Source organism: Erinaceus europaeus, chromosome 13, assembly GCF_950295315.1.
Source record: "Erinaceus europaeus chromosome 13, mEriEur2.1, whole genome shotgun sequence".
NCBI lineage: Eukaryota > Metazoa > Chordata > Mammalia > Eulipotyphla > Erinaceidae > Erinaceus > Erinaceus europaeus.
In genome coordinates this window covers 96,986,888-97,002,417 of record NC_080174.1, presented here as the reverse complement: position 1 = coordinate 97,002,417, position 15,530 = coordinate 96,986,888, and the positions used below count along the sequence as shown (strand labels likewise).

General features: G+C 42.1%; 1 protein-coding gene across 5 annotated transcripts in view; it reads right to left on the bottom strand.

The window, feature by feature from the left end:
- Positions 1–15,530, bottom strand: part of LOC107523087 (zinc finger protein 709-like) — a 424,510-nt gene that overhangs the window by 5,571 nt on the left and 403,409 nt on the right. Inside the window, exons 2-4 of one of the 5 annotated variants that reach the window (XM_060205028.1) lie at positions 5,738–5,838; positions 4,465–4,548; positions 3,085–3,209 (exon numbers count right to left, since the gene is read on the bottom strand). In XM_060205028.1, the coding sequence (XP_060061011.1) occupies positions 3,085–3,099 (15 nt within the window). In that variant the 5' untranslated portion in view covers positions 3,100–3,209; positions 4,465–4,548; positions 5,738–5,838. Of the gene's footprint in view, positions 1–1,381; positions 1,482–3,084; positions 3,210–4,000; positions 4,174–4,464; positions 5,285–5,737; positions 5,839–15,530 lie in introns of those variants that run through there. The other 4 variants (XM_060205025.1, XM_060205027.1, XM_060205026.1 and 1 more) reach the window with 4 other exon arrangements.

The following is a 15,530-nucleotide window of genomic DNA, read 5'->3' as shown; positions in this document are numbered from 1 at the left end:
ATTTTTTAAATAGAAACACCATTTTTTAAAATTTTATTAATGAGGAACATAGGAGGAGAGAGAAAGAGCCAGACATCACTCTGTTACACGTGCTGCCGGGGATAGAACTCAGGACCTCATGCTTGAGAGTCCAATGCTTTATCCACTGCGCCACCTCCCAGACCACAGAATATAATTTATAAATACAAAAAGATGCTATGAGGAGGGAGCCGTTGTGGAAAGTCTATGGCAATGAAAGGGTCTTATGTTCCTTAAGATGCACTTGGATATTACAACAGTAACCAAAAAACCTATAGAAGTCATCCTCAGTACAGTACATAATATCTGATTTGGAAATGTCTTCAGAGACCTAAACTCAACATCAAAGATAAATGAATAAATGGAGAAATGAACCACTGAGATTACAAGAAACTGAAAATATTTGGTATAATGACAAGACCTATCACCAAGACAAGAGATGAAGTAAAAAAAAAAAAACATATTTACATGCTATACATCAAAGTGCTAATGAGCAATATATGTACTCACACAACTCAGTAGAGTAACATCAACAACCAGAGTAAATGTGCAAAACACATTTATAGTCTCTTTAACCAACAAGATGTTTACTCACAGGGCAATTAAAATCACTCACAATCCCTGAGTGTCAGATACCTGTATAACAATAAAGTTTCATTTTTTACAAATTGTTGACCCTGGGAGTTGGGCAGTAGCACAGTGGTTAAACACATGTGGCACAAAGCTGGAGGACTGGCGTTGGTTCGAGCCCCGGGCTCCTCACCTGCAGTGGAGTCACTTCACAGGCCGTGAAGCAGGTCTACAGGTATCTATATTTTTCTCCCCATCTCTGTCTTCCCCCCCCCCTCCATTTCTCTGTCCTATCCAACAACTACAACAATAAAAACAACAAGGGCAACAAAAAGGAAATAAATACATACTAAAAGAATAATCCAAAAAAAAAAAACAAACTGTTGATCCCACATGAATGCTGGGTAGACAGAATTGGGTTGTAGCATGGCAGGTAAAGTGCACGTGGTGCAGAGCTCAAGGACTGGAGTAAGGATGCCAGTTTGAGCCCCCGGATCCCCACCTGCAGGGGAGTCACCTCACAGGTCTGCAGGTGTCTTGTCTTTCTCTCCCTAACCCGTCCTCTCTCCATTTCTCTCTGTCCTATCCAACAAAATGTCAACATCAATTAACAACAATAATAAGTACAACAATAAAACAACCAGGGCAAGAAAAGGGAATAAATAAATATTAAATAAAAACTTTTAAAAAAAGAATGTTGGATAGAAAGAAAAAGAAGGTGGGAGTCGGGCAGTAGGGCAGCGGGAAAAGCGCATGTGGCATAAAGCACAAGGACCGGTATAAAGATCCCCACCTGCAGGGGAGTCGCTTCACAAGCAGTGAAGTAGGTCTGCAGGTGTCTCTCTTTTTCTCCCCCCGTCTTGCCATCCTCTCTCCATTTCTCTCTGTCCTATCTAACAACAACGACATCAATAAGAACAACAATAAAAAAAAATTTTAAAAAAGGCTAGGGGGTCAAGTGGTGGCACACTTCATTATGTGTTCAACTTTATAGTGTTCAAAGAACCAGTTCAGCCTCTTGGCCCCACTTACAGGAGGAAGGCTTCATAAAATGCGAAGCAGGGCTGCAGGTTTCTCTGTCTCTCCCTTTCTATCTCTCCTGCCCCATCCATTTCTCTTGGTCTCAATTCTCTATTTAATAAACAAATATTGTTTTAAAAATCTACTTTAAAAAAGAGAAAATTCCTTTTAGTTCCACCCAAGATGGATCAGGGAAGGTGGGCTCACTGTTATTAATAGCTGTGTAGTATTCAATTGTGTATATATACCAAAGCTTTCTCAGCCATTCATCTGTTGTTGGGCACCTGGGTTGCTTCCAGGTTTTCGCTACTACAAACCTCATTTGTGTATGATTCCATTATTCCTGGTGGAATGATTTTATTTATTTCCTCTAGATAGAAGATTAGACAAAAAAAAAAAAAAAAAAAAAGGAAAGACTCCAGAGTAACACCCATGAAGTTCCCCTTTTCATGTCTGTGTTGTCGGCTTGAAACTCAATATCTGGGTATGACAAAATTGCACTTTACAACATGAGTTATGTCTTGGTATTCAAAAATCATTTCACAGGGTCTTTCTGGTGGCATACCAAGTGGAGACCACAAATGATCACCTGTGAGAACTCAGATGGGTTCAAGAATCATCTCTCCAACAGCTGTAAAAAGGAAGTCTCACACTTCTATGGACTTCACCACCCCCACCCCCACTTCTTGTACTTATTCATGTCTGTATATATATAACATGACATTCAAGAATGGTCACACTGAGTCCCAGTGATAATATTAATTGGAAAACTAAGAGTTTTAAGAGTAAGTGGCTGCGGAGATAATGCATAGTGGTTATGCAAATACTTCCATACTTGAGGTTTTCAATCCCCAGCATCAAGATAAGCTAGAGTTGAGCAGTACTCTGATCAGTCTCTATCTCTCTCATTGAAATAAATAATAATAAAAAAAAAAACTCTAAGAGAGTCCTGCTTCCCCAGAACTCTGCCCCACTAGGGAAAGAGTGAGACAGGCTGGGAGTATGGATTGACCTGTCAGTGCCCACATTCATTGGGGAGCAATTACAGAAGCCCAACCTTCCACCTTCTGGACCCCATAATGATCCTGAGTCCATACTCCCAGAGGATAAAGAATATAGGAAAGCTATCAGGGGATGGGATGGGATATGGCATTCTGGTGGTGGGAATTGTATGGAATTGTAACCCTCTTCTCCTATGGTTTTGTCAGTGTTTCCATTTTATAAATAAAAAATAAATAATAAAAAAAGAGTAAGTGAAAAGAGAAATACAAGGGTGGAGGAGATAACAAAGTTTCTGCCTGCAGCTCTCAAGTTCCACGTTCTATTCACTGAACCAACATTAGCCAGAGATAAGCAGTGCCCTGGCAGAGAGAAAGAGATAGGAAAAAAACAGTAAATTAAACATGTATCAATTAAAATACAACTTACTCAAGAGGAAAAAAGAAACTGACTCTGATGTGGGGCAAGTCAACTTACCCAAGAAACTGCCATCTCTTTCTCTGAATGTCTTTCAGGCTAGAAAATGGAAGATCAATCACAGCAATAGCTTGAGACTCTGTTTAAACCTAGCAGCACAGCCTCTTCACTGGATAGTATGGCCCCTAGATGGAAGATACTGTAGTGAATACAAGGTACAATACCCTAGCTGTGCAATGGAAACAGAAGAAGTTACAGAAACATTTAGTGAGTTATCCTGCCTATTAGGACCAGGACAAAGCCCACAAATGCTACTAACATCTCTTTCCAACCTTTTAATTTTTCTTCAACAAAAGCATTCACAATAATGTAGTAAAATGGGAGTTGGGAGGTAGCGTAGCATGTTAAGTGCATGTGGCACGAAGCTCAGGGACCAGCCTAAGGATCCCGGTTTGAGCCCTTAGCTCCCCACCTGCAGGGGAGTCACTTCACAGGTGGTGAATCAGGTCTGCAGGTGTCCATCTTTCTCTCCCCCCTGTCTTCCCCATCTTTCTCCATTTTTAACAATGACATCAATAACTACAACTACAATAAAAAAGGACAACAAAAAGGGAAAATAAATAAAATACATTTTTAAAAGTTAAAAAAAAATCTAGTAAAACGTCTATTCGTTTTCTTATTTAATTCAAGCCTCACCTAAATACTGCTCAGAGATCTATATTAAAACAGTAACATGGGGATGGGAGTGGGGTGAATGGAGCCAAGATGGCAGCTTGAAGACACACCTGGCATGAGCTCTGCAAGGAGGCTGATTTAAACCTAGGAATTTCAGGTTAGGGTAGGATTTCCAGGTGCCGGGAACCAAGGCCTTAGCTAAGACTCTCATATAGCCAGTGAGAGGACATTCCGGTCATTGGAACTGAGATTACCATCTAGCTGTTTGGAAAGTTGCTCACCCACCTCCCTCCCCCCCTACCTTAGCAGAACTTCCTCATGGTGTGTGCTTAAAATGCAGCTGGAAAATAAAAATTTCAGAGCTTGATCAGACTTCCTGTCTTGCTCTTGTTCTTCGTGTCTCTTGTCCCCTCCATTCTCTCGCCCCCTACCCTAGGTTTCCGTCGATAACCCCGCAGGCCGGGGCATCCAGGCAAGTGTCAGAGGAAGAATGTAGGAGAGCTCTAAGGAACCAAGGAAGAGTCCTATAACCCACCATTAGGCTGGCAAACCGAGGCTGAAAAGGACAAAGGAAACATGGGGTTGGCCCACGGGACTGTTAAGTCTCTTCCCACTACACCCCAAGACCAACCCCCATACAGCTCAAACCATAATCCTTGCATTTCATGCCACATGTGCTTAACCCTGTTGTGCTACCGCTGACCCACTTTTTAAAATTTTATTATGATAGATATAAAAGGGAGGGAGAGAGTGAAAGAGACATACCTGCAGCCTGCTCCACCACTCCTGAAGTTTCCCTCCTGTAGGTGGGGGTTGGGGGCTGGAACCTGTGTCCTCTCACAATAATGACTACAACAATAAAACAACTAGGGCAACAAAAGGGAATAAATAAATAAAAATATATATAAATTCAAAAATATAACTAAGAAAGAAAATGGCCAGTGGGTTAATGAATTTATAATGAAGCCACAGTGGTAAAAGAAAAAGATGGGGTGGTCTGGGAGGTGGCGCAGTGGATAAGGAACTGGACTCTCGAGCATGAGGTCATGAAATCAATCTCCGACAGAACATGTACCAGAGTGATGGCTGGTTCTCTCCTCCTATCTTTCTCATAAATAAATAAATACTTAACAACAACAACAACAAGATGATCAAGTACGGCACCAAAGTAAAAACCCTGGAGTGACGGTGAGGGTGGATACTCAGCTTTCTGGGGCAGTGAGGGGTCGGGGGTGAATGGGATACAGTCTTTTGGTGTGAGAATAGTGTTTATGTACACTCCTATCAATTTGTAGTCATACAAATCTCTAATTAATATGAGAGGGAAAAATTGTATGTCACAAACTTTTTAAAGCACAGACTGAGTCTTTTTAATACATAGGATGAGTCTTTGATGTGTTGACTCTCAATAGCCTAGACCAGGGAGAAAAGAACCAAACGGTGGTACAGCTACATACAAACAATGTCAAAGAACATAAATTATGGTGATGTTGGGTATTATATAGCAAACCATAACAAAGGGACTTTTCAAAGTTAACCCAATTACCAAATAATGTGATGATAACAGTAACTATCCATTGTCTTCTTGAACCCTAAGAACAGCAGGAACCTCACATTTCCACTATAGAGCCTAAAATTCCCCCAGTCCTGGGACCCTAAGGTAGGGCCCACTTTCCCGTATGCTTCTCCCAATTCTTATCAAATACTGCATCCACTGATTGCAACCTAATGAACGCAACGAGTGCCACCGGAGCATGCTTCACTTCAGACTGTGTCCGGAGACTTCAGGTGTGGAACAACAACCCTTCAGCTTCATCACTCTGGTGAGACCTTTCCTTTCATAGTATTCTCTAATTCCATCCCAGGTGGTTCACTTCCTAACAAAGTCCCAAAACCTAGATATAGACCAGGTTCCAGGAGACAGAGCATATGTTCACACGTATCCATCCATAAACTAGGGCAAATATATACCTGAAAGCAGTAGTACACTAGAGTTTGCAGTGAGTACCCCCCAACACTTCATTTCCACTATTCCAACCTTTGGGTCCATGATTCTTCAACAACTTGTTTGGCTTTGTATGTTAACTCTCTTTTCAGCCACCAGGTTCCAGATGCCATCAGGATGTCGGCCAGGCTTCCCTGAACTGAAGACCCCACCAATGCGTCCTGGAGCTCCGCTTCCCCAGAGACTCACCCTACTAGGGAAAGAGAGAGGCAGACTGGGAGTATGGATCGACCAGTCAATGCCCATGTTCAGTGGGGAAGCAATTACAGAAGCTAGACCTTCCACCTTCTGCAACACACAACGACCCTGGGTCCATGCTCCCAGAGGGACAGAGAATGGGAAAGCTATTGGGGAGGGGATGGGATATGGAGATTGGGTGGCGGGAATTGTGTGGAGTTGTACCCCCCCATCGTATGATTTTGTTAATGTCTCCTTTCTTAAATAAAAAACAAAATTAATGAAGTTCTTGCAGAAATCCTAGACTCATCAACAAATCTTGTCATACACATGGCTGACTGATCAACATGACAGTGAGTGATCCTTCAGAACTAGGTGATCCTGGTCCCCACCTGCAGGAGGAAAGCTTCATGAGTAATGAAGCAGGGCTCCAGGTGTCTCTCAGCCTCTTTCCCTATCTCACCCTCTCAATTTCCTTCTCTACTCAGTAATAAATAAAAAATTATTTTTAAAACATATTTTTATTTAATTTTATTATTGGATAGGGACACAGAGAAATTGAGAGGGAAGGAGGAGATAGAGAGGAAGAGAGACAGAGACACACCTGCAGCCCTGATTCACCAAGGCTTTTAAGTAAAAGATTCTAAGAAAAAATAAAAATAGAATATTTGGAGTTCGGGTAGATAGCATGATGATTATGTAAAGAGAGTCTCATACCAGAGGCTCCGAAGTCCTACGTTCCCCCACACTATCAATAGCCAAAGCTGAGCACTGCTCTGGTAAAACAATAAAGTAATTAATTAATTAATAAAATAGCTAGATGATCTAATGAGTGAAAAAGCTTATGAAAAACACATGAAGTTCATGGTTCAGAAGGTGGAGCAGTGGATATGCACTGGATTCTGAAGCATGAGGTCTAGAGTTAAATCCTGGCAGCACATATAATAGTGATGTCTGGTTCTTTCTCTCTTCATGAATAAAATGTCTGGTTCTACTTCTATCTTCATGAATAAAAATCTTTTTTAAAAAATATACATAAAAAAACACATAAGATCTATTGAAAAGTAAAATGGGATCTTAAATAAACTAGTGTGAAGGAACTTAATCTAGCTCAGTTGTCTTAAATTAGTGGTGACTATAGTGTTTTTATGTTCAATTAACCAAAAAGATTATGACTCTTTATTTTTGATGTTTTTAATATGTATCTACTTATATTTATTGTATTTATTTATTTATTGGATAGCGACAGCCAGAAATCAAGAGGAAAGGGGGAGATAGAGAGGGAGAGAGACAAAGAAATACCTGCAACCCTGCTTCACCACAGTCCCCTGCAGGTGGGGGCTGGGAGCTCAAACCCAGGTCCTTGAACATTGCAGCATATGCGTTCAATAAGCAGCCCTCTGGCCTCTGCTTCTTCACTTCTTCAATATATGGTGGTACCTCTGTCTTCTTCCTCGTTCCCCATCACAACCTGAACATGGGACTCTGCAGCTTCAGCCAGGCAGAGAAAAGTTTTGGAACATGAATGGTGCTTTCCACTCCCTGCCCAAGGAGCACACTGAATCCGGGACCCTTGCGATGGACCAGGAGGCTGAGGTCCAGGGGGCTGGACCCCAACGTCTTGCCCATAGATAACAACTACAGCTCTCCCATTCTTATATATAGGTTGACTTTTATTCACATTTGTATTCTCAGTTCTCTCTATTCCACGAGTGAAACCATTGTGGAGTTGTTCTTCACTTCACTTGCTTCACTAAGTATAATCTCCAGTTATATCCACTTTAGCCCAGTGGACACAATATCATGTTTTATTGGTGAATAATACTCTACTATGTGTCCCATAACATTTTTATCCAGTCATCTGTCAAAGGGCATTTTGTTTCTAGTTTTTTGATATTGTGAATACGAATATTGTGATCATGGGTTTACACATATCCCTTTGAATCATTGTTGTTCTATCTTTTGGGTCTTTTATGCCTAATAGTGGAATGGCTGGATAGTGACATTTCCATCTGTGTTTGTTTAAGGATTCACCATAATGGCTGGCAGTACTGATCTTTTTAGTATATATATATTTTTTTAACCAGAGCACTATTCAGCTCTGGCTTATGGTGGTGGGGGGATTGAACCTGGGGCTTTGGAGCCTCAGGCATGACAGTCTCATTGTATAACCATTATGCGATCTACCGTCTGCCCTATCTTTTTAGCATTTTAAATATTTCAACTTCTGAGTATGCTTCTCAGTACTGTGGCAGATTATTGGAGAGAAATGTGTGACAAGAATGACAATAGAGGGGCTAGCTCCATAGGTTTTAGCACCAAATGTTACAAATATAAGACACTAAGTGGTGCAAGTAGAGTCAGGAATGTAGACAAAAGAAAGTTTAGTAGTAGCCAGGGGAGAGAGCTTGAGAAGCCCAGATAAGGTAGTCAGGAGAGCTTAGGCAGTCCCTTCCAGGATTGAGGAGACCCAACCCGGGGAGGGGGAGCTGAGAAGCCCAAGTTGACAGGGCCTTATGTAGTGTACTGGCGGGGCCAGGTGGTGATGCACCTGGTTAACCACACACACTACACTGCACAAGGACCCAGGTTCAAGCCCCTTGTCCCCACATGCAGGGAGAAAGCTTCACTAGTGGTGAAGCAGCACTGCAGGTGTCTTTCTGCCTCTCTCCTTTATCTTCCTCTCCTCTCATTTTCTCAGTCTCCATCCAATAATAAATCCAAATAATATGTTTATTTATAGTGTGTTTTGGTTAGTTCTGGCATGGGCACAGGATTTATGACCCATTTAGAGATGTTTCTGACTGGATGTGTTCAGTGCAGACAGGAGTATATCTTCTTGTGAGGCTGAGAGGTCTTCTTATTCTCAGAATACCCCCTTCAGTCTGTTTCAGCAAGATAAGTTATTTCTGTAAAACTAGGTGGTCAGGTCTCAGCATATTTCCTTCAAGGAAGACAGAAGTTTTGTAATGGGTACAGTGCACAGATGCTGGATGGTCTCTCCACTGCACTTATTTTTTCCCTTTATTGGGGGATTGTTTTACATGCAACAGTGAATACAATAGCTTATACATGCATCATATTTCTCAGTTTTCCACATAATACAACCCCCACTAGGTCCTCTGTTAACCTTTTCCAGTAGCTGTATTCTATCCTCCACCCACTCCAGTCTTTCCTTTTTGTGCGAACTGCAGATTTTTAAGGGAGTTGGGCAGTGGTGCAGTGGGTTAAGCGCACATGATGCAAAGCACAAGGACCAGCATAAGGATCACGGTTGGAGCTCCGGGCTCCCTGCCTGCAGGGGAGTCTCTTCACAGGCGGTGAAGCAGGTCTGTAGGTATCTATCTTTCTCTCCCCCTCTGTCTTCCCCACCTCTCTCCATTTCTCTCTGTCCTAACCAACAAAGATGACATCAATAACCACAACAATGTTAAACAACAAGTGCCAGACTAGCCGGAGGGTGTTACTTCCTGGGCACATGCTCTCTGGGTGGGAGAGAACTCAACCGGAATCAACCTGGGCTGCTGCTTACTCAGCAAAGTGGGAAAGGAACCAGGACTCGTGGCTGAGCGGAACACAATGCGATGCCTTTATTGATCAGAGAAAAATGCCTTTATATCTTCTGAAACGGAAGAGGCAGGTCAGAAAAGGAAATGGGTAGGAGAGGGGGTGGAGAGAAGAAAAAGAGCGCAAAGGTAGCAAGCTTCCATCTAACCAGTGGGGATTAAACCAGTACCCTGCAGGCAGGGTGGGTCTCCAGCAAAACAATGATTATGTAAATAGACCACAGCCTTAAGCAATAGAGGGGACCTGGTGTAATGACCAATAAACAAGGGCAAAAAAAGGGAAAATAAATAAATAAATGAAAAGAAATGTTTACCTAATGTTTACGTTTTCTAAGTGTGAAACTGATCTGTGCTATTTTTGTAGTTTGCGTGAGCAGATAACTTCCCAAATCTTTGAATCTCGTTACTCTTTAGCTGAATTTTCCCCTGAATTTTATTCTTCCCTCACATTTTTATAAACTTCAAATAGAAACGAGGTTGTATGGTTTTTACTTTATTTATTTTTTAATTATTTTTTATTTAAGAAAGGAGACCTTAACAAAACTGTAGGATAGGAGGGGTACAACACACAATTCCCACCACCCAGTCTCCATATCCCATCCCCTCCCCTGATAGCTTTCCCATTCTCTAAGCCTCTGGGACTATGGACCCAGGGTCGTTGTGGGTTGCAGAAGGTGGAAGGTCTGGCTTCTGTAACTGCTTCCCCACTGAACATTGGCACTGACTGATCGATCCATACTCCCAGTCTGCCTCTTTCTTTCCCTAGTAGGGCAGGTCTCTGGGGAAGTGGAGCTCCAGGACACACTGGTGTGGTCTTCAGTCCAGGGAAGCCTGGTTGGCATCATGCTGGCATCTGGAACCTGGTGGCTGAAAAGCGAGTCAACATACAAAGCCAAACAAACTGTTGAACAACCATGGACCGAAAGGCTGGAATAGTGGAGATGAAGTGTTGGGGGTATTCTCTGCAGACTCTTGTGTACTACTGCTTTCAGGTATATATTTTGCCCTAGTTTATGGGCACGTGTGAACATATGCTCTATCTCAGGGGACCTCGACTATATCTAGGTTTGGGGACTTTATTGGGGAGTGGTCCACCTGGAATGGAATTAGAGAATACTATGAAAGGAAAGGTCTCATCTGAGTGATGAAGCTGAAGGGTTGTCATTCCACACCTGAAGTCTCTGGACACAGTCTGAAGTGAAGCATGCTGGGGTGGCACTTGTTGTGTTGATTAGGTTGTGATTGGCGGGTGCAATATTATTTGATATGCATTGAGAGAAGCATGCAGGAAAGTGCACTCCACCCTAAGGTTCCAGAACCGGGGGAAATATGGCTCTAAAGTGGAAATGCGAGGTTCCTGCTGTCTTAGGGTTCAAGACAGTGGATAGTTATTGTTATCATCACATTATTTGGTAATTGGGTTAACTTTGAAAAGTCCCTATGTTAGGGTTTGCTGTATATATAATACCCAGCATCTTGTATATAGCTGTGCCACCAGTTGCTCCTGTTCTCCCTTGTCCAGGCTTTTGAGAGAGTCAACATATCAAAGACCCAGCCTATGTATTAAAAAGACTCAGTCTTTATTTTAAAAAGTTCTAGACATATGATCAATTTTCCCCCTCATAATAATTGAATACCAGTTTATATGACTACACTTTAATAGGAGTGTACATGAACACCATTCCCACCACCAAAAGACTGTGTCCCATCCCACCCACACACCCCTACCCCCCACTCCCTGCCACCCGGGAAGTTGAATGTCTACCCTTCAGTTCACCACAGGGTTTTTACTTTGGTGCCCTACTCTCCGATTTAATCAGATCCTGTTTTAGTTTCCCTTTTTGTTCTTCTTTCTCAACTTCTGTTGATGAGTGGGATCATCCCATATTCATTTTTGTCTTTCTGCCTTAGCTCACTTAAATTGAACCCAGAAACAAAAATCAACTCCAAATGGATCAAGGACCTGTAAGATCGGAAACTATCAAATATCTAGAGGAAAACATTGGTGGAACACTTTCCCACCTAAACCTCAAGGGCATCTTTGATGAAACAAACCAATTGCAAGGAAAACTAAAGCAGAAACAAACCAATGGGACTACATCAAATTGAACAGCTTCTGCACAGCCAAAGAAACCATCACAAAAACAAAGAGACCCCTCACAAAATGGGAGAAGATCTTCACATGCCATACATCAGACAAGAGACTAATCACCAAAATGCAAAGAGCTCAGCAAACTTAGCACCAAAAAAGCAAATGACCCCATCCAAAAATGGGCAGAGGATATGAACGTAACACATTCACTTAGAGGACATCCAAAAGGCTAACAAACATGAAAAACTGCTCCAGGTTGCTGATTGTCAGAGAGATGCAAATAAAGACAACATTGAGATACCACCTCACTCCTGTAAGAATGGCATACATCAAAAAGGACAGCGCAACACATGTTGGAGAGGCTGTGGGGACAGAGGAACCCTACTGCACTGCTGGTGGGAATGTAAATTGGTCAAACCTCTGTGGAGAGCAGTCTGGAGAACTCTCACAAGGCTAGACATAGACCTTCCATATGACCCAGTAATTCCTCTCCTGGGTATAACCCAAGGATTCCATAATGCCCAACCAAAAAGACGTGTGTACACTTATGTTCATAGCAGCACAATTCATAATAACTAAAACCTGGAAGGAACCCAGGTGCCCAACAACAGATGAGTGGCTGAGAAAGCTGTGGTATAAATACACAATGGAATACTATGCAGCTATAAGAACAATGAACCCACCTTCTCTGACACATCTTGGACAGAGCTAGGATTTATTTTATATATATATATATATCTTTATTCCCTTTTGTTGCCCTTGTTGTCTTATTGTTGTAGTTACTATTATTGTCATCATTGTTGAATAGGACAGAGAGAAATGGAGAGAGGAGGGCAAGACAGAGGGGAAGAGAAAGACACCTGCAGACCTGCTTCACCGTCTGTGAATTGACTCCCCTGCAGGTGGGGAGCCGGGGGATCAAACCAGGATCCTTAAGCCGATTCTTGTGCTTTCAGCCACCTGCATTTAAACCACTGCGCTACCGCCTGACTCCCCCCTCCCTTTTTTTAACCAGAGCAGTGCTCAGCTTATGGTGCTGGGGGATTGAACCTGGGACTTCAGACCTCAGGCATGAAAGTCTGTTTGCATAACCATTATACTATCTATCATCACCCAGCTGTACATTTTTTTAAAAATAAATTTTGGGGACTGAGTGGTGGCACACCTAGTTGAGTGTACATGTTACAATGTGCAAGGACACATGTTCAAGCCCCCAGTCCCCACCTGCAATGGAAAAGCTTCTCAAATGGTGAAGTAGTGTTGCAGGTGTCTGTCTTTACCCCTCTCTATCACCTCCATCTCTCTCAATTTCTGATTGTCTCTATCCAATAAATAAGCAAAGTGCAAGGACCGGCTTAAGGATCCCGGTTTGAGCCCCCAGCTCCTCACTAACAGGGATTTCGCTTCACGAGTAGTGAAGCAGGTCTGCAGGGGTCTATTTTTTCCCCTCTCTCCATTTCTTTCTATCCTATCCAACAATGACGAAAACAATAAAACAACAATGGCAAGGAAAGAGAATAAATCTTTAAAAAATTAGACTTTAAAAATACGCACTCCCAGAGGCATAAATAATATGGAAGCTGGGAGTTGGGCAGTAGTGCAACGGGTAAGCACACATGGTGTAAAGCACAAGGACCAGAATAAGGATCCTGGTTCGAGCCCCAGCTCCCCACCTGCAGGGGAGTTGCTTCACAAGTGGTGAAGCAGGTCTGCAGGTGTCTTTCTCTCTCCTCTCTGTCTTCCCCTCCTCTCTTCATTTCTCTCTGTCCTATCCAACAACATCAATAATAACTACAACAATAAAAAACAAGGGCAACAAACGGGAATAAATAAAATAACTACAACAACAATAAAAAACAAGGGCAACAAAAGGGAAAATAAATAAATAAATAATTATTTAAAATTTTAAGAATATGGAAGCTTCCAGTGGAGGGTACTCTGGTGGACATGGAACTCTGGTTGAAATCAATGATCTTGTTGATCATTATTAAACCCCTAATAAAAAAATAAATGAGCAAATAAGTGAATGAATGACAAAACAAATAAATCATTTAATCAAGGCAGTGTTGATTTACAAAACTGTTGTGTGCAGAGGATAGACAGCATAATGATTCGGCAGAGAGATTCTGTTTCTGCAGCTCCAGAGTTCTAGGTTGCTGTCAGCACCCCTCAGCCTCCAGTCATGCTGAATCCTCACTGCTATCTGGCCACCCCCCCCCCCAAACTGCCCCCTTTGAGTTTCTGGATCAGCTTTGATAGACAACAGCTAGTTAAAGTCTCACTCTGTGTTCTAGTCATCACTCCTTTTTCTTTTTTCAATTTCCCCCCCCCATTTGTTGTTCTTGTTGTGGTCATTATTGCCATTATTAGCATTGCTGCAAATATTCTTGGATAATACTTATATAGCCTATCACACCCAGTTTGTTCCTGAACCCTGGAATAATGAATGGGTTATATCTGTGGACCATTTCTTGTGGACAGATCTCAATACTATTAACACATCAATGTATATACCTATGGAGGAGTGCCTTCAATTAGGACCAAACTTATTTATACATATAGGCCTCCCCGAGGTAAAATTGGCAACCACAAATTTAGCAAAGGCACTAGTGCCAAAAATGCTTAAGGAATTGGGTGATTACACCTTTTTAATATGTACAGATGTGCCCACTCAGCTAGTGTGCACTTATTTGAATAAAACCTTTTTTGAGAAGCATTATTTATAATCTGACAAAGGGGTGTTATATATGGACCAATTATTCAGAACATACAGTGCATAATACCACCCTGGTCACCACTGTACACTATGAAGAGAAACATTATTTTGATACCACCATACTATTTGACTTTAAATTAGAATGGGGAAATTAAAACCATTTTATTAAAACTGCTAGTGAAATATGGGATATTGCCACAAGGAATGAGAAGCAGTTAAAACGTATACATAAGAAAACAGAGAAATAGGAACAGTTGATCAAGGCACAGATCCATGATGTACATGCAACTGTGGGAGTATCACAAGCCAACACCTTTATACACAGATCCATTAGTACAGCTATTAAGAGATGCTCATTTGGGGATATTCTGGCCCGAGCTGTGCAACTTGATTTTGTGTGTATACATATCTGTGATCGCTTTCTCTCCTCACCTCTCCTCTCCTCTCCCGGATTGACTAGGAATACCAAAGGAGACCACCCGGACCGAAACAAGACAGGACTAGAATGACCACAGGAACCCAGTAAATCACCCGTGAGTACAAACACGCATGGCTGGTGACAGAGAGGAGAGAGGGGCCTAAGGAGAGATTAAGTGACTGCTAACAGTTCAACAGTTTATCAGTGGAGACACCACCTCCAGTCTGCTCCACAACAAGGGGACAGCTGAAGGGAGGAAAGGACTCCCCAGAGACTCACCAAGTGCAACTCTGAGTCTCCATTGCTACTACCCTCAGAATCTGGAGCAGCAACAGGGAGGGACACCAGGGGACAGAGATCTAACCGGGAAACTCAGGAGAAGACCTATACCTCGGTGGCATAGCTGAGGGGCTGTGAAAGTCTCTTTGCAGAACCACTGGATTATCTCTGCCACACCCTGCTTTATCTCTTGGTCAGGAGTCAGTGATTAAGCTAAGAAGCCTATTGATAGTTCAAAAGCCCTCAGGCTCCCATAGCCTACAGGGAAGAAAAAAAGAGGCTTTTACAACACTGAGCTCCAACTCAGGGATTCAAAAACTGTTAACTTCCACCACGTAAACCCTTTAATTAACTTACTTAGACACAAGTCAATCCAGGCAATAGTGATCAATAATTTGAAAAGTACTGATAAAGGGAACTCATAACATAATATATAAAATGGTTAAAACAACAAGAAAAAATATTGGAGACTCGAACCAGGACAAGAGTCCAGCTAAAAGTCCTCCAGAAGGTGAAGCACAAAACAACGAGTTCAACATCCAAACATTAGCTAAGGAAATAATAACAGGAGTAAAGAA